This window comes from Danaus plexippus (genome assembly GCF_018135715.1).
Source record: "Danaus plexippus chromosome 18 unlocalized genomic scaffold, MEX_DaPlex mxdp_20, whole genome shotgun sequence".
NCBI lineage: Eukaryota > Metazoa > Arthropoda > Insecta > Lepidoptera > Nymphalidae > Danaus > Danaus plexippus.
This window is the reverse complement of record NW_026869853.1, coordinates 2,754,973-2,773,849: the sequence shown is the minus strand read 5'-3', so window position 1 is coordinate 2,773,849 and position 18,877 is coordinate 2,754,973. Positions and strand designations below refer to the sequence as shown.

General features: G+C 32.1%; 3 protein-coding genes across 3 annotated transcripts; 1 reads left to right on the top strand and 2 right to left on the bottom strand.

Annotated features, from left to right (window-relative positions):
• Window positions 1–160: 160 nt before the first annotated feature.
• On the bottom strand, window positions 161–5,518 carry LOC116773127 (beta-mannosidase). Its single transcript, XM_032665522.2, is given in 13 exon segments — window positions 161–619; window positions 713–1,095; window positions 1,181–1,310; window positions 1,677–2,250; window positions 2,319–2,493; window positions 2,769–2,891; window positions 2,963–2,980; window positions 2,983–3,133; window positions 3,470–3,728; window positions 3,811–4,004; window positions 4,162–4,310; window positions 4,373–4,519; window positions 5,329–5,518. Coding segments are annotated over 13 exon segments (2,655 nt in total). The 5' UTR covers window positions 5,441–5,518; the 3' UTR covers window positions 161–379.
• Window positions 5,519–7,030: 1,512 nt separating this feature from the next.
• On the top strand, window positions 7,031–11,821 carry LOC116773240 (uncharacterized). The gene is made up of 6 exons (XM_061528489.1): window positions 7,031–7,392; window positions 7,798–7,980; window positions 8,361–8,508; window positions 8,960–9,103; window positions 10,418–10,631; window positions 10,737–11,821. The coding sequence occupies exons 1-6, from the start codon at window positions 7,317–7,319 to the stop codon at window positions 11,583–11,585; spliced, it is 1,614 nt and encodes a 537-aa protein (XP_061384473.1). The 5' UTR covers window positions 7,031–7,316; the 3' UTR covers window positions 11,586–11,821.
• On the bottom strand, window positions 11,795–18,872 carry LOC116773130 (probable cytochrome P450 6a14). Its single transcript, XM_032665526.2, has 5 exons — window positions 18,190–18,872; window positions 16,388–16,587; window positions 15,500–15,742; window positions 14,666–14,917; window positions 11,795–12,956 (listed from the first exon to the last, which is right to left on the bottom strand). Exons 1-5 carry the CDS (start codon window positions 18,864–18,866, stop codon window positions 12,778–12,780), a joined length of 1,551 nt encoding a protein of 516 aa, XP_032521417.1. The 5' UTR covers window positions 18,867–18,872; the 3' UTR covers window positions 11,795–12,777.
• Window positions 18,873–18,877: the final 5 nt, after the last annotated feature.

The window sequence follows — 18,877 nt, the reverse complement described above, 5'->3', positions numbered from 1 at the left end:
TTAATGTACTTAGCACTATAATAAGGCTTTATCTGTATTATTTGCACTGTTTAATAAATGACAATTTTTATATTTTGATAATTTATTTAAATAGGTAAGGGTCTTAAATCAATTCACTTTACAGCTTTTCTATGCATATATAAGATTTTCAAAATTTCCAAATAAAAATGTATAAATTTGCACTATAAATAATCTAAATATTAAAATCATTATAACTTAAGATATATTTAATGAAAACAAAAACGAATCGCCCTTACCAGTTCTAAAAGAATCGTCCAAAGTTATTTTATAAACAATTGTATTGCAATTAATTAGCACCAATACTCAGTATAGTTAATAAAAAATTTGTTTTGCTTTCAAAGTTGTTTTAATTCTCACATTAATTATGATAATATTGATACTTAATATCCCTCTCTAAATCCTTACAAGTTATTTCTTCTTTTGCATTGTAATGCACGTCTAAACTCCTTTCTGTCAAAATGAAACCGTTGTCTTCAAAATGACCGTCAATGTTATCTGTTTCTAGCCATAGAAATAGAATAATTGTGTCAACATTAATCGTCACTATAAATTCATTACCAAATTTTTTCGAATTCTTTTTTCTCCCTTTAACTGAAATCTGAAAATAATTATTGAAATAAATTAAAACTTACTTATGTTTAATTACTCTTTTTTTTTTTTTGTTAAATAAAAGTCATATTTTTATACTTACATTTATTTTAGGTATGCCAATACCAGTGGCGTCCTTTAATGGTACAGGAAATAAATAATTATAAGGAGATGACACGCCTTCAGCTTTGAGACTAAATCTGAGCAAAATATCATCCCTTTTCTTAAAATCCCATAAAGACAAAGTCGCTTGTTTTCTACTACTTAGTGGATTCACGGATGCGGAATACGAGAGCCTCTTAATTGGTTCTAAACTACTCCAAATGAAAATATCCACCGTTATATTACCATCAATTATTGGCACAAATCTGTCGTTTATTAAATATATGTCAATGTCATTACTCATCTTCAAACGTGGCGACACCAAAACGGGTGCAAAGAATGTTTTTGCGAAGTAATGAAGCATTTTCCATTTACCGCCATATTCTAAAAATATAAATAAATAATTATTAACGTAAAAATATTATCTAATATATCTATGTATTAGATTTATTTGTAACAAAGCGTATACCAATTCCAGACCAAGATGGCGCCTGCCATATGTCATTTAACTGCCAATACAATGCTCCCATTGTATACCAATCCGATTGGCTTTGTCTGTAAAACTCTGTCTCAACTTTCATAGACATGGCTTGTGATATCTTGAAATAGAGAATAAATATAACCTTTTAAACAAGATCAATAATTGCTTTGAAGTCTAGATAGATTATAATATATGTTTATGTAATGGGCTCCCGCACAAATATCCTTTTAGTCATATTTTTATGGTCCCGAAACAAAGTTGTCTAGACGACATTGCTACAAAATTATAACATTCCCGTGTAATATAATATACCTTAATTTCAAAGATGCATTTCTTTTAAGTAGTTTAAATGAAGCATGTAATAAAGGTGCTATTATTGTGTTCATATGAAAAAAAACACCTAATCGGAACTACAGTTTTTAAGCCACATTTCCAACTTAATTATGATAGAAATCATGTATATGACATCTACAATATACTATACCTGACTGTAGTAAATAAACTTTTCAAAATATTCAGGATCATTCTCATTAAGTTTCAGGCGTGAGTTTATTTGATTTTTTATAAAGGAGTATCCGCCCGGACTGTGCTGCCGATGGTAAAAGTAATTGCTGTTTACACTGAAATCGCTGGACTTATTTGTGGCCGTTCTCATTGTTTTCAGAGAAGGTAACGATTGAAACCCGTACTCTGAGGCGAATCTTGTCTTTGGGTATATATTAAAGTTCCAGTTGTCGGCTAAATAATTGTAATAGTGCGTGTCGCCGTAATGTGGGTCGTAGGGATTCTTGGACATGAAACCTTCTTCCTCCGACTTGATCCCATTCGACGGACTCGACACGAGATATCGTCTTCCTGGGTCGATTGCGTTTACTATAGGTCTAATAATGTCTACATATAAATGAACATACTCCGCTTTGTACTTCTCAATTTGTGATGATGTATGGTACCAATTTCCAATTAACGCGGCTTCGTTTTCATTGTTTCCCGCCCACACTGCTATCGAGGGATGGTGCTGAAGCCGGAGCACGTTTTGTTCTATTTCAGTGGTTACGGTACTGGAATTAGAATATGAAAGCATGGACTCTATTGATTCATAATAAATAAAAGCTTTCGATAAACTTACTTTATAAATTCTCGATCGATTGGGTACATGGAGCAAGCAAAGAGAAAGTCTTGCCACACCAATATACCAAGTTCATCGCAGCGCTGATAGAAGTAATCTGATTCATACAAACCTCCTCCCCATACTCTGAGCATTGACATGTGCGCTTCAACAGCAGCAGAGAGAAGCATATCAACTGGAATAGTTAATTTAACAAGTGACTTGAAAATTAAAACTATAATTAACAAAAGACCTCTCTTTTGTCTTTTATTTCATACCTAAAACCTATTTATTTTGAAATGTTTATTTTAATTTTATAAAGATTGTTTCTTTTTGCTACCGTATGAAAACACGGAAAGGGAAATATTTTTTTCTTTTTGCAATCATGACTACTTTTCAGAACATTAGGTATAGCGTCGTAGAAGCTCATGATTACTCTCGACTGAGTATCTTACAAGTATTATTACTTACTTTGTCTTTTGTCCACTATCTCTGGAAGTACGTTCATTGGTATCAAATTGGACCCTTTCATGAATATCGGGTAGCCGTTGATCCTGAAAAAAAAAGTTAAACCCTGACCGGCGGTGGTATTACCTGGTAATAAAAAATTTATTAAGTCGAAAAAAATATTCCAAGAATATAAAAAGGTCAAAAAAATCACCTACCTAATATTAAAGACGCATTTCCTCCACAACCTCCAAGGTTCGGAAGCCGATTTTTACGTTCTTATAAGACACTTCTCTATAGCCATCTCCGTCGTGAGTGGAAAATACCGTTAGGAGATCGTACAGAGGCTGATCTCCGAAACCATTGGGCCACCACTCTCGTATCACATTCTACAAGAAGCTCTATTTATCCAAACACTTCTTATTACTCATATATAATAAGAAGTACATTATATTCTAACGGCTTTTTACGATACAAAACGACGTTGTTTTTTTTATTTTTCAGACTTATATTATGAATGCAAAAATTCTTCTATTTGATTGCGTGTGTGTTAACTTTTGCGTCTCAATTGCTAATCCGATTTTAACGAAATGTGATATTAAGATATACTTTTGGTACAGAGGATATTATAAATATTATGAACACGGATGAGGCACAATTCAGTTCCTTCATATTCCGCCAAAATTAAATTATTCTTCTTTGTGCTATTACAATATCAAACCTACCGCGCTAACTGTCATATTTATATCAATTTCTGTAATCCCATCGTTCCTTGTTGTTTGGTTAATATGTTTTTCAACTTTAATCTTCTGATGGCCCTCCACAGTCAAATACGCTGAAAGGTAGCCTTCAATATGTCTGACACTGTCACCGCTTTCCAAATATACTCTTATATCTAAAGTCCACGAATGTGCGTCCTTTTTTGTCTGTGCTGTTAATGATGTGATTACTGCTGCTTTGAAACATTCCAAATATATCGGTCGCCTATAACAGTGTCAGAAAGGGTTATGATCCTACATTATTTACAATTCGATGAAAAATAAATATTCAGCTGGATTTATATTACCAAATGCCCACAGAGGGAAACGCCGGTCCCCAGTCCCAACCAAAAGAGGCCTGCATCTTTCTGATTTGATTCGCGTGACATTCCCCATTGTATATGCTAGGAACGCAGTCTGGTGCTATGAAATTGTTATTCGAACGGGTCTTCGAGTATTCGACAGGGGATTCGAATACAAATTTAAGTTCATTTTCACCTGCCTTAAAAAAATATGTTATTTTCCACGTAACCATTAAAATATAAAGAACAATTAATTAAAACTCGGAAAGAGAGCAAAAAGCCTTGTATTGATAGAACATTGACACCATAGATTACAAAATATGACTGATATAAAACCATACAGTAATTATCAATAACCTTAATATGCTGTTTAACATCAAATACGTATTTAACGAACATATTATTTGTAGATCCAATCGGACTTCTGTTCATTTCAATGAACGCCGCAGTGTCCACTCCCTCCAGAACCAAACGCACGACATTAGTTTTGATATTATCCTCGCTTACTGTAAAAAGTTTTTTAATTAACATGAGCATTAAATCCCTGATCAATATACTTTATACTCACTATTAAATCTTGCTGTATAAATCCAAGAGTCGTAAGCGATCCAGCGCGTGAGGACATCATTGTCACCTTTTAATATGTCATCAATAATACCAGCTTTCTGCAAATCGCTGTACACTCCACCGGGAACTGAGGCTGCCACAGATATAGCTGGAGATATAAGGTTAACTAAATAACTTCCGGCTTGCATAATCATTATAAAGCTTAATCAACAAATGTGTATGTTTGTGCATAAATAAATGCACTTCTATAAAAGCAAAGAACTGATCAAAAATGTAAATGTACTTAACCCCAGAAATCTCAATTTGGTTTTAAATGCCTACTGGTATGCAATTCACGACAGGTTGCTAGAATAGCCGTTGAACAAATATGTGTATTTAATTACTTGACTAATTATAAACAAGGGTCGATTTCTTTTGTTTGAGGAACACGCGTCTAATTGTGTAGCTTGGCGCGTTGTGAGAAAATAGTTATTGTTTCGGGGACGTAAGATGTCTCTTTTTCTTGCGAACGAGAATTCTTTGAAAACAATATACAAAAAACTAATCGGTAATTTTTATTATTCAACTCCTTTATATTTTTGATATAGTCTGACGTTTTAATATTATAAATAAAATATTTACCTTCTAGTTTCTTTTAAGAATGTTTTTGTGTATAAAATTGTTATCTACCTTTTTACGGATAAAACAATTACTATAACATTATTATTGTTATGCGATGTAAGTATGAGATCATGCTTGAAAAGTGAAAAATATTCACAATAATATTTCCATTACATTAACTATGACACGTATAAAACACCTTACGTTTGATTCAGACGAAGCGACGGTAAAAAGCAAGTTAAACAAATGAAATATGTAACCTCTGACTCATTAAATTTAATTTACAATTTCAATAACAAAAATGTGCTACTTAATAACAATGATAGATTTAATGAATTATCTTTAGTTCAAACTTACAGTGGTTGTTATTTTCTAAAAGCCACAACGCGTGATCGCTTCCCAAACTGTATTTCAATATGCATTCTGTTTTCACTAAAAAAATACACAAAACAAACCAAGAGAATATCATAATACAATTCTCAACGACTAACACAACTCAATCTTGACGACTGACACTTGATTCAGAGAGTAGTCATGAGTACAGCGGGCATAGTTAACAAGATTGTCGATAACAGTCCACATTACTTCACATATTGTCGTACAAATATCATTATAAAATATGTCATAAAGATTCTTTATATAATATTATTTTATTACACTTACTATTGCAATTAAGGTCTATCGATGTTTTGATGCCTATTAATCTATATAATATTACTATTTGAAGAATTTATATGAGTTTTAATTAAAGGAAAGACAGATTTTTTAGTTTATCTGTAAATTAGACGACAGGGAAAGCCGAGGCAATAAGTAGTTTATTCGATCAGTGATAAATATCGTCTCATCCAACACTAAGATATGGGGTATTATCTTCAATAAACAATGTTCTTGTAATGATTAAGGTTTGTCGTCCTCTGTTACAAACAGATAGATAAATAAAGAAGCAATGTACTCAATATGATAATATATAAAATCGTTTGATTATTACGAAGGTTTTTGTATGTGTTCGCAATTAAAAAACAATGACAGAATTGTTACAATGAACAAATTTATGGTAACAAAGCAAAATTTATGTGTAATAAAATTAATTACTAGAAATATTATATTTAGTCCAAGAATAATAACATCTTTATTTCAAGTTTAGTTACGCTAACTTAACAATGACCGTGACAAAGATTTTCATTCATATGTACAAGTAGTAAGCAGTACGTACGAAGTTTGTGAATGAAACCTACAAACTCTCCGTGTTTAGTTTTATGATGCGGACTAATTCTTCCTTTTATTCTCTCGGATAAATGGACACATTTAAAACAATCTGCTATTTGACCGTTTGCTTACGAACGCCAATTTAATAGCGGAAAGATGTCCCCAGTTTTTTGTAGCAATTTTTCTTTATTTTCGACTTGACTGTAGCTTTTAGCCCTAATGGCTTTGACAGCGTCACCGGGAGGGATTTTTGTAGCGCCCGTACAGTATCAAACATACCTTTTTTTGCTATGTCTTCATTCGCGCTGGAATCGTGTAATATTTTGCCAATGTCAATACAATCAATGTTATATAAAAAAAAAAATGTTATAAATTTAGGTACGTCTGTTTGTGACATAGTAGTTCTCAAACTGATGGAATGTCTTCGTTTGATGGAATATCTGTCTAGCAGCATAAGGCTACCTGATGCTACAAATGTTGTACGGCATCTTGGACATGATTACTCGATTACGCTCCACGCTTCGTACAGTAATTGTAAAATGACTATGAATGCGCTCGATTATTTTTAGATAAAATTTTCCTATTGTAAATATACATTGGGCACCTTAATATTATTTTATTACTGTACTATGACTTCTACTACTACGAGGTAATTAATTAAAAAGATCGATTACATACTTTCGACATCCTCACACAATTTTCTGTTGAAATTTAATTACTTAAAAGAATATTATTTATATATTAACTAAAGTCTCAAAAAATAAAATAAAACTAAAGTCTCAAATTGACCATTCGGTGCCAAACTTTTTACTCGCAATTAAAAATTCTTCTTTTTTTTTTGAGACTTTTTTTTTGTGAAATTTTAAAACGTGGTCATAAAATTCAGGCACGACATTCATTTATTCCATACGAACACAGATAATATACATATTAAAAAATATTTCGAAAATAAAAGGCTATTTCAAAATATACATGAATAGATGGAAACAACAGCCTATAAGATTAAATAAAAAGAAAAATTTTAAGACATTGGACAGAAAATTGACATTTATTTGAAGTACGATGCAAGTACGTTTTTAAATGTCCTCTGTTACTTATGACTATGATTAAGAGGTAATTGCGTATTGTTGTACAACACAATGGAGAGACTCACGTTGTATGAAGAGTACAGGCTGATTGAAAGAACTGAGGCAGAAGTTAATGGAGTTTGGAAAGGTAACAAAATCGTTCATACATTAAAGAAATATGTACTTGAAACAAATATCTTTATAAAAGTCTTTTTATTTTATTAGTAGGCACGGCCACAGAGGCTTTAAAAATATAAAGAAAACTTAATTTATAAGCTAGAACTAGATTATATACCAGAGATTATTTTCTTATTAACCTTGTACTATATATACATTATTATTTCAAGGTTACTTTCCTTAATTCATTTTGCTTTATTTGCTTAATTCAAAAGTATCGGTCAAACACGCCACAAGGTCGCAGTTGCCCAATTTGTGTCATTGATAAGTATTTTACGTGAATAACGTTTATTTGATGTTAATGAAACTCGTAGAATTATTTTTTTTTTTTAATTCTCAGTTAATTTTTTTAAGCTATGTTTAAATTTTTTCTCAGGGGCACATTTATTGCTATTTTTTCTGGCATTCGTTTTCGGTTCATTTTGCACGTTCTGTTTCCATATGCTGATGTATCTATTTGACGAGAAGTGCGTCCTCTTCCCCAAACTGTTGTCCCTCACGTCCCTGCGACAAACTATCATATACGAATTCATCCCTGATGATAAAGAAGCCGCTGATAGTAAGAAAAACCGATAATATAATACGTACATTATTGTTTGTTTTTTTTTTATTCACCGTAAAGAGTTTGTACAAGCAAAGGCTTCGTCCTGAATTCCAACTTAAGTTATTTGTTCTGCGTTATAGTGTTTACCATAATTATTATCGAAGCGATAAAACACGCATAATGTTATTATTATCAACCACTGTGTCGAACTTTATATTTTGAGAAATTACTCGGCTTAATAGATACATATGTATGTAAAAACAAATTCGGTTCTATTTGTTAAGCTAGCGAAAACAAGTCTTCGATAATACAGGTTACAATTACACGAATTGGGTTACACTCTTCCCTACGCCAAACCTGGTGTAAGAAATTACGTAACGTGCCATAATGTTCAGGGTTACCAGTGGAATTTCTCAGCACGCAATGGGTTGAGAAAAGTGCTTGTTTACTGCCGACGTACGTGCCTCTGGTGTCTGGTATTTTCGGACTTGTATGGACGACGATGTTCTTAATGTGTTCCACTGGAAGTAGGGTCTTAACTGGGTTAGTGGTCGCTCGGTTTTGCTTACAATGTCATAACAAGTAATGGTTTTATTTTATACATGTTTTTATTACTTATCATTCCATATTAATCATGACCTTTCGTTGAAGCGGTTCCAATGTTTACTTTTAAATCGCCGGTCCTGATGTATGATCTTAAATATTTGTGTTAATAAAATTTATTTACCTTATGTTGCTAAGTAATATATCCTTAGAACATTTTTTTATATAATAATTACGGTTCTTATGCTTTGATGGATGTTATACTCATAAAATTTATTTAACATTATTTGAACCGAAGCAACATAATATTCAAAAGTAGTCTTTTTTTTTAGTAATTTTCTAGTCACTTTTTGCTCATCATTTTGACTAACCTGACACTTTTTTGTTTTAATGTTGTAACGTTTACATTATCACAGATTTACAAATATTATATTTATTTTTTTAATAATAGGCTGCAAAGGCCGTGGAGAGTCCTGCCGCCAGTGTTTCTCTTCTCACTAGCGATGGGAGGTCTCTGTATTTACACGACAGCTGTCACTCATTATGGATTACAGGAACTGTGTATTAAACTTAGCGAAATAACTGGCAGCACAACGTATGTTATTAATATCAATAACTATAGTAAAAAAAAAAAGGAAATTTTATAGTCTTGAAAAGTCAAAGTCATTGATAAAACAAGTTTTATTGTTGGTTTTGGTTGGTTGGTAGTAAATAAGTTAAAATGACTTGTTGATTATATTAAAATCTTCCAAAAAGCATGATCAGAATGATTACAACTAGTCGCAATTTATCTCGTCTTTACAAATATTCATATTATTATTGTAGTATTTATTAATTGTAGTAAAATATATTGAAATCAAACAGCGTGTTTAAAAACTAATTCGTCTATTCCTCCGACAGTATTCCACAATATTCCTTTTTTTGTTACATTTTCGTATATGGCACTGTATATTAAAGATTTTTTTTATTTATGTTACCGTAATAACATTCTAAAGCATGATCAAAATGTAAAAGTCAGAAGCTTCATGCATTCATCCTCTCATCCAACTTCTTGTAACTTGAGGACCTCTTAAAGTTGAGGAACGACTTTATGGCAGTCTCTCTAAAAAAATGTCATCCCGGCATTCAACATTTTTTTTTATCGTCCTTCATCACGTTTTTTAAATACATACGATTGAAAATTGACGATGATGAACATTCACGATCATGTCATCCAACGCAATACTAAAGAATTGAATGACATTGAATATTGAGAAACAAAAAAAAGGAAGTGAGGTATAAATTAAAAAAAAAATAAGGATTAGATTGGTCAACGTCAACGATTCAAAAATTTGAGAAATTTTCCATTAACAGAAAAATCTGAGAAATTATCTTCTTTATAAATTTTGGAAGTGGAACACCTATAAGGTTACCGTTTTAAACGATACTTATTTAGTAAAAACTACATTATAATAGGATTGCATTAAAAATATATAGTGTATGTAGATATTTATACATATGTATATGCGTATCTTTATTATTTTTTTCTTAATAGAAATAGAAATTCAATTAAAAATATATAGAATATAAAATTTACTAACGAGCAGAATTCGAACCTGTAACTCTCGCTTCAGTTGTCTCACCAACTAAGCTATTGGATTTTTAACTCCAATGTCATGAATAAAATATAGATTTTAATAAACCATAAAGTAAAATTACAATAACGCATGCCATAATTTATAAAAGTGTTTTGTAAACTGTTATAGCATATTATAGAATATAATAATTGTTTATTTGTAAAAGGTGAAATGGAAGAGGCTTTAAATCTCCTCTCTCTCTCTTTCTCTCTCTCTCTTCCTCTCTCTCCCTTTCTTTCTTTCTATTACTAGTTATGAAAACCACTCCTTATGTTTCTTGTAATTCATTATAGGTGTACGTACACAGTGAACGTGGCTACATTGGCGTATGAACGTCGTATTAGGGGTGTGTACCAAGCGACACGACTCACCATTTACTCCGCCTGGCTCCACACAGCCTGCTGGATACTGTCAGCTCTATTGGCTTTCTTCAGAGTCATCTTCGCCATTGACTTCAAATTAGTCAAAATTACTGTCCAATTAAAAGGCAACCTTGACAGAATGCTGGTAAGTCAGACCAATGATTTTTATGAGGAAAGACTTGTCTTAATAACGGATATCTTTTATATTACGAAAAAATATAATTCTAGTTCATACTAAGTATATTTGTAGGAGCGTCAAGAAACACATATCCGAACAATATCTCCGGAGCCAGAATTAAAAAATACGCCACTTGAATACACGAGCAGTGCTGTCCACATCCACTTTAAGAAGAAGGATTTCCAAGCTAACTATGATAGCGTAAGAGATATAAAAGAATATTCAAAGAGAGACGATCAGGAAGATAGCGGCAACTTGTTGTTTTACTCTCCACGCGGGCAAGATAAATCTGAACGATCTCTGTTACCATCATCACCGGGCAGATTGGATCAGCTACAAGCCCATGATAATTTGACCGAAGATGAGCAATTTATTGCCAAAATGTTAGATAATGTCCTTGATAATGTTATTGATCAAACAGATTCTACGCTATCTTACGTAAGATCTCTCGAATCTAGAACGACTTCTGAAGAATTATCTCCTGTTCGTCAGTACGGTCAGCAAATATTACAGTCTCGAACACCAGAAAAACCCATCGACCCATCTCGAGGTGACCAGGAAGAAGCAACAGAAACAGTAGAACATGTGAAAAGAATTCTATTAGAATGGCTACATAATATTTTTATCGGAAAAAATGATGAATCAGTCATGAGGGATAACGAATTGAATAATAAATTAATACCAGATACGGAATTGACGTCGGAAATAAAAGATAAAACACATTTTGTTCCGGAAGATGCTGAGCCAGGTCCCAGTAATGCACCACTAAAATCTAGCTTAAAACGTACCGGGGTTCAAACAGAAAAGACTCTAAGCGTACAGATAGACTCAAAAACTAGCATCTTCACACCAACTAACTCTAAAAGCCGCATAGACAAAGAAGACAAACAAGTGCAAACTACAAAGGACAAACAGGATTAGTTCTGAGTTTGTCTTAACAATTTTTTTTTTATATTTCACTCAACGAATACTAAATTACTTATTCTGGTATGTGACATTTCATCATGTAGTCCAAGTTCAACGAGTACGACCTCCACTGCTTATGAAATTATGATGAACTCATTTAAATGTAAGGTAAATTACTAGTTAGTGGAGGAAAGGACAAGGAATTAATTAAAAGAAACTCTGAGTAATAATGTTCGTTAGAAACATATCAGGGAATTTGCTTTATTGGCTTAAATATATCATCACGTTCAAGGTCACTGGACTTACTGCAGACAATAAATAATCAGTCCAATTCCCAACAAATACGATCAGCGTGAAAGGCATCCAAGCCTTGCCAAATCTTTAATATACCGAGGTCGTAAAATTCCAAAAGCGTTCACTTTGACTTATTATTGATATTTTATTAATTTATGATAATAATAATCAGACAAAAAAATAATAAACAAAGCAAATACAATACAAATGTTTGCTTAAATAACAAAACTTCGTTTACTTGAAGGAGTAGAATTCCTTTTATGTGTAGGCTGTATATAATAGAACATTTTCGAATTGGTGCACTATTTATTTTTCTTTTTTATCTATGAACTTCACAGTATAAAATTAAAAAAAATATTAATAAACAAAAGAAATTAAAAATAGAAATATTTATTTACACTTAGGTTTTTATAACACTACTAAATAACAACTTATGACTGACTGACTTTGACATCGTTCATTAAAATGATAATTAATTTATTAACCTTCATAATAACGAATGCTATTTGCGAGCCCCAAAGAAAATTCTCCTTTTATTCTTATATTCAAGTATAATGTTGCAACATAAACAATATAGCCATGAATATTGTAGTTGTTAATTGTATTTCACAACAAGTTCAATATACATATATACAAATGACCAATGTTTTAATAGTCTGTCCGTACTTATCTGATATATTCATTTATAAATTACTTATTTTCCAAACATTATTCATAAACATTCCACTATTTATAAACATTATGGACATTTCAGAACGAATACAAATCGAAGCAGTCTGTAATCGGCCTTATATAAATTCCAACTAGCCCAGAACAACATTATCTTAAGTTAAAATAGTTCTTATATCATATAATTTGTATAAAAACCACTAATATCACTGACTTTCTATCATACTAAACTGTAATCTTAAGGCTAGTTTACAGCGTCCGTTAATTTCTTAAGCCGTATCCACACACCGCCGTCAGCGGCGCAAGCTAGTGATGTGGCCTTAATCTTCATAGGAACGGCAGTGCGGTCATCCAACAAGAGTTCATACTTGTGTAATAACTTGACTAGAGCCAGTTTCGACTGAATGTATCCTTGACGGAGACCTAAAACGAGGATATGTGGCTTGTGTAATATTTATATTATAACATAGTTGAATGGTATACCTACGTGACATGACGTCTCAAGACATTGACATCTCAAAACAAACAGATATTTAGTGAGCTTGAAGTTTATAGTAGAGTTTAACTTCAAGGTTATATAACGCTTACTATTTACATTTATCAAATTTAATTAATAATTTGAGTTAATATATACTGAAACTGTAATAAAAATGATTCTTTGAAATTTTTGGTTCGTTTATTTTGAATTTGGCAGGGACGAATAGCTTTATAGGTTATTTCCTAAACGAAAAAAAAACTTAAACGTCGTTCAAACTATGTGTTTTATGAAAAAATTCTAACTAAAAATTTAAGGAACAAACGCACAAAGCACTTTCTGTTGATGGGTGGCACAAAATATTTTAATAACATTAACTGCAGTAACGACCAAATATAACAAATCGCCTATCAAAAACTGTGTTCTCTCCTATGAAGTAAACTGACATTGACATTGGTTAAGTTAAAGACGACGGGACGAAAACTTCTCAGCATTCAATGGATCACCGTGCGGGTGCCGGGTCCATCGCGTTACAGGGAGAGGAGCTTCAACAGTGCCTGGGACTTGCGACCCAGGTGTAGGTTTAAAGGGCCTTTATCAAACGGGCGTGAAACGCTCACCTCCTCCGTCCAAGCTCCTCTCTAAATTACCATACCATAACATAAACTTTCAAACATCATGCGAATTACTACAATATTATCATCATTTTAGTAACATTTACGGACTATAGGTAATTTAATTTTTTAACAAACAATGTTCTTGTTGGCTCTTTTTAAACGAAGCTCCTGCATTTCTTAATTTTAATATATTCATAAGTAAATATGAATTAATAAGTTAAGCGTTCATTCACTCGACGAAACGGAAACGATATACATATATATACGTGTACTATTGTTTGTTTGTTCAAGCGTGTAATTTAATATATTAACCAAAAAAATTTTATTAAATTCTAGACATTCATTCCAAAAATATTAATATATTGTCTTGAAACTGGGTTAAAAATATCAAATTCAACTAATATTTTAATTTATTCATGAAGTTTAAGAGTCTGTTTATAATTTAAAATGAACAGAATTTTTAAAATTAAAGAAAGTTCTCCATTCAGTTATATTTTTGTTACGATGTTGCTCTTTCAAATTAAGGTAGTGTTTCAAAATCGAATAAAGTAATTAGTATCTGATGAAGCGACCTCCATCTACATGAAGAAATGGAATGAAAACTCATAAGGACGATAACGCGTCTGTCAAAGGGGATTCAGTAAGTGGACAAAGTCGCAGACTATAGATAGTTTATCGCATATTGAGCGACGCTTCAGTAAGGCCAATATGTATTCGCGAATGACAAAACATTAATATAAATGTCAACTACAGGTGATCAAAACTACTGAATAGATATTAAAGCTGGCATAATTCTATCTAATTGGACAACGAGTCTACAAAAAGGTAATGAAATGTATATAATTTTATCTCCATAACTATAGTTTAAAAACAAGCTCACCGGCCATGACCTCATATCAAATTGTTGCATAATCACACATAAAATACAGCAAAATGATATTGTGAATAAACACACAAACAGTTAGAAAATAATGCTAAAATTCCGCTGTAAAACTTCGATGTGATTGGATAAGATCTATTAAATATAATTCCATACAAACCTAGACATTTCCGGGGACCTTCGCCAAACGGCATCCAATGACAGGGATGGATAAGTTTCTTTCTGTCGGGGGAGAATCTTTCCGGATCGAAGGTCTCCGGATCTTGGAATATTTCTGGATCCATCTGGATTGCATGTATCGGTATAAGCACTAGGGTGCCTTCCTCGATTGTGACGTCACTGTCGGGTATTCTATATTCCTTAGTACAGCCACGGTAAAGCGATCGAAGTGGCGGGTACATTCGCATCGTCTCTAAAAATGGTAACGTTTTAAGGACTTGATAATAATCAGAAAACCTTCAATACAGATGAGTCGGAATGTTCAAGGTTATTGCATTCAGCTTACACGCCAACAACTGTCGTACTACAACTAAGTGACCAAATTCCTAAGTCGCCCATGGACAACAACTTTCTGGACATTTACCACAAGTTTGCGATATTAAACTACACACGGAACGTATCCAGGTTTAATTCGTAGACATGGATGAAAATTTACCAATGAAAAGCTGAAAATGTTCCCTGTTTAGTTAGACCATACAAACTTGTGTTGAAGAGAGTAAGAAAAAACTGTTTTTGTAATTAAGATAAATCAATTTTTATTTGTATATCTAAGCTATCAATTCATTACTTTTATCTGTGAGTTGTCAATCAAAGTTGATGCTCTTATTTTAAAACTGCGTTCAGAAACGTGAACAGTATCTTACATCTATACGTTTTGTTACATCTTTCCTCTCTCGGTGGACGACTGTATTTTCTGGAAGTCTAATAACCTACCCTTCTTTCTACCATTGACAACGTTAATACCGATTTTTTTAAAATATAAAATGTAACATACCATCTAAAATCATATTCATATAAGTCATTTCACCCTGAGCCTCGTAACTGCATTCGCCGTCATATTTGGCGAGGACCCTTCTTATTTCTTCCCTAGCCTTAGTCTGAATGTGGGGGTTTTTTGCCAGTTCGTACGCCGCAAACTGCCCAGTTGTGGCCGAGGTCTCGTAACCCGCAAACATATACAACATAGTGTTTGATGTGACGTCTGTTAATGTGAAAACTCCCTTTTGGGATTCGCGTTCTGAAATTTACAAATTTTATATTTTAAAACACTGAATTTGAACTGATAAATTATTTTTATTCTGTGTTTGGTATGACATAATTTGTATTATATTTAAAGTTATTGGAAATAAAAATATCCAAAGAATATATACATTATATTATTTAAATTTAATACTTTTTGTACTTTTTTAAATTAGTAAATTTAAAGTCAGTCAAAGTAGACCACATCTAGAATTAAACTCTCTAGAACTTGCTTTTTAAAATATTAATTCAAATATTATTTCAGAACGTGATTATTTTCTCTTAAAGTAGATTTACACTCGCGTACGAGTCGAAGCACAAGGTGAGAGTGTAAATAGTCGCTCGCGGCTCGCCTCGCGTCTTTTCTCACGCCTCGCAGCGCTCGTGTCCGGAGGTGCGAGCGAGCGAGCGAGCTGTGATACGAGACGAAACCAAGACGAGGTACGAGGCGAGAGTGTAAATGTTGCACAATAAGAATTCTCTTGAAAACTAAACAATATTTTGGTTATAATAGTATGTTCCTATTGACAATTTTTCATACCACAAGCTTCATAGTTAAATTAATGCACTCCATACATATGTACAAATACACGCAATCGTATTTAAAAGTTTGTTATATTTATACAAATGAACCCAGACCAACCTTCACATTTACTGGAATCGTTATTTAAATCTATCAGAGTCTGGAGAAAGTCGTTCCGTTTGTAGCTATGTTTGCGTCTATACTCGACGGTCTCTCTGACTAAATTATCGAAAAAGTTTATAATGTCCGGGTTGATTCGTCTTATCTTCAGCTTATCAAAGAAGTTTGGCATGAAGAACGCCAAAGCCCTTATTAGTGTCCTAAAAGGAATAAAAATGTTAGAAAGTATTAGCGAGTACCATGCTTTGTGTGTGCACTTAATATAATTATGGTTATTATAATAAAAAATATAGGATATTTAACAGATATATATATAATACGGTTAGTTCATATTTACTTATTTTAAATAATTCTGGAAGACTTATTATTTCATGTTTTACAAATCAATCCAAATATAAAAGTGAATTAAATTTTTGGAAAGCGCCTTAAGACTATTGTATTCCAAAAAACTGCATAATAATTGTCGCTTCATTAATGAGACATCTAATCTAAATAGTAGTAAAAAAATAACTAGAAGGAATCTAATTTCATACTAGCTTTCTTTGTCAACTTTAACCTCTGTAGTCAGCTTAGAACGAGTTCGTATCTTGAACTAGACACCGACAGTTTGGAGGTTTTTGGTTGTTTTATCACATATATATATATATATATATATATATATATATATACCTATATATATACACATATATATATATATATATATATATATATGAATGAATGAAATACTTCAAATAATAAATATATATTATTTAAACCTAATATATAATATGTATAGAATATGAATGACATATGTACTTTAAAACCGTGGTACAAAGTTGTAAAATACAAAAATTCACTAAGGTTATCGTATCATACATCGTATTTTACCAATAAAAAATATATATATTTTATAAAAACAGTAACAAATTATAAGTCCTATTGTATGATAAATAATCAAGACGTAAACATTCATTGCAATTATTAGATAATTTTGTTTCAACATCAACATTATAACATCGTTACGAACATATCCTCACAGTACCATAAAATCCGGCCCCGATTACCACATGTGATGTAATTTTTATCTAGAATGAATTTAATTTTATATTTATTTTAAATCTATAAGTTTAGAGATATTTCTAAAACTATAAAGGTACTTTTATAAGCTAAAATATTTGGACGAACATAAGCCTACAACGTGTGGAATCCCCAAATTTGCAAAGAAATATATGTACACACACCATTCCCGGGGTAATGTTACAAGGAAAGCAAAAAATATACATATTATTATATTTTATAAGAAAATAAAAAAATGAATAAAATTTAATACAACATATTGGCAATGACTTTAATAATATTGCCTTGACTTAGTTTGTATCAAAATGTGTGACTTGTGAGTGCGAATAGGTAAATACGACATACGAAACTCACAGTCTATAAGAATGACACTCAATTAATATTCACAAGGAGGATTCGAAGAACAAATATTGAAAATCAATGCGAATAATTAAAAAAAAACGTAATGTCACGTGATTAATAAATAATTTTTGTAACGTGAACATTTTTTTGTAATAAACTTTTTCATTATATAATTTTAAGAGGTCATAAAATAAATAACCTATGCAAAGTAAGAAGAAACAAAGTACTACATATTTAAGCACATACAAATTTGTTTTAATTTTGCCCCAATTAATGATTTCAAAGACGTCATAATATTTTTTTTATATGAACAGTTTTGTAAATATCATCTTCATAATAATTTGATAATTGTAATAGATAAATATAACTAGATATTAAATTGTAAAATAATATTAAAAACTCACCAATACATCGAATTAGGATTGAAATACTCGTGTCCGCGCAAATAAAATTCTGAATTTGAATTTTTAAAACCGTTACACTCCACCCCGAAGCCGACATTACCGATAATTTCCATAGTGTACTTTTCGTAAAATTCCGAGAAATTTATGGATTCGCTCCTCGCGTGCAGCAGGTCGCCGTACCCGAGCGCCTCCTTAGATATTTTCTCCACCAGCGGATACATACATTTCAATTTACATGACGAGAATGCAGATGTTATTTTGTTCCTCAGAAGCTTCCACGCTGATCCGTGTAAATTGAAAAGATGTCCAGCCAAAGGATCCCCGACACCACCAGAAAATATTCCATGTGATTGGAAATGTTCGAAATCCTTTATCAGTATGTGCTTAGCCAACTCGGCGTCGTGTATACTCAGTACGGGCTTATTAAAACAATACATCCCTATGTATGGCAAATGTTTATATTTGAAATAATTATCGCAGTACGGCTGGAAGAACTGCGTCTTCCTTTTTATAACATCCTGTATATTTCCGAAAAGGAATACCGGGGTAGGACTGAACACTCCTTTACTGCTCCAATACGTAAATTTATATTGGAACCACACGTACAACACAGTGAATGCCATCAATAGTAATATTAACAGTTCGTAAGCATAATCCTGAATTTTTATAATCGCCATTATCACTTTTA

Coding starts and splice junctions, on each gene's coding strand:
- LOC116773240 (XM_061528489.1), top strand. CDS start 7,317: ATGGAGAGACTCACGTTGTATGAAGAGTACAGGCTGATTGAAAGAACT. Junction 7,393..7,797: donor AGTTAATGGAGTTTGGAAAG/GTAACAAAATCG, acceptor ATTTTTTCTCAG/GGGCACATTTATTGCTATTT. Junction 8,509..8,959: donor GGAAGTAGGGTCTTAACTGG/GTTAGTGGTCGC, acceptor TTTTAATAATAG/GCTGCAAAGGCCGTGGAGAG.
- LOC116773130 (XM_032665526.2), bottom strand. CDS start 18,866: ATGGCGATTATAAAAATTCAGGATTATGCTTACGAACTGTTAATATTA. Junction 15,743..16,387: donor CGATTCCAGTAAATGTGAAG/GTTGGTCTGGGT, acceptor TGTAAATTTCAG/AACGCGAATCCCAAAAGGGA. Junction 12,957..14,665: donor AGGTCCCCGGAAATGTCTAG/GTTTGTATGGAA, acceptor TCCTCGTTTTAG/GTCTCCGTCAAGGATACATT.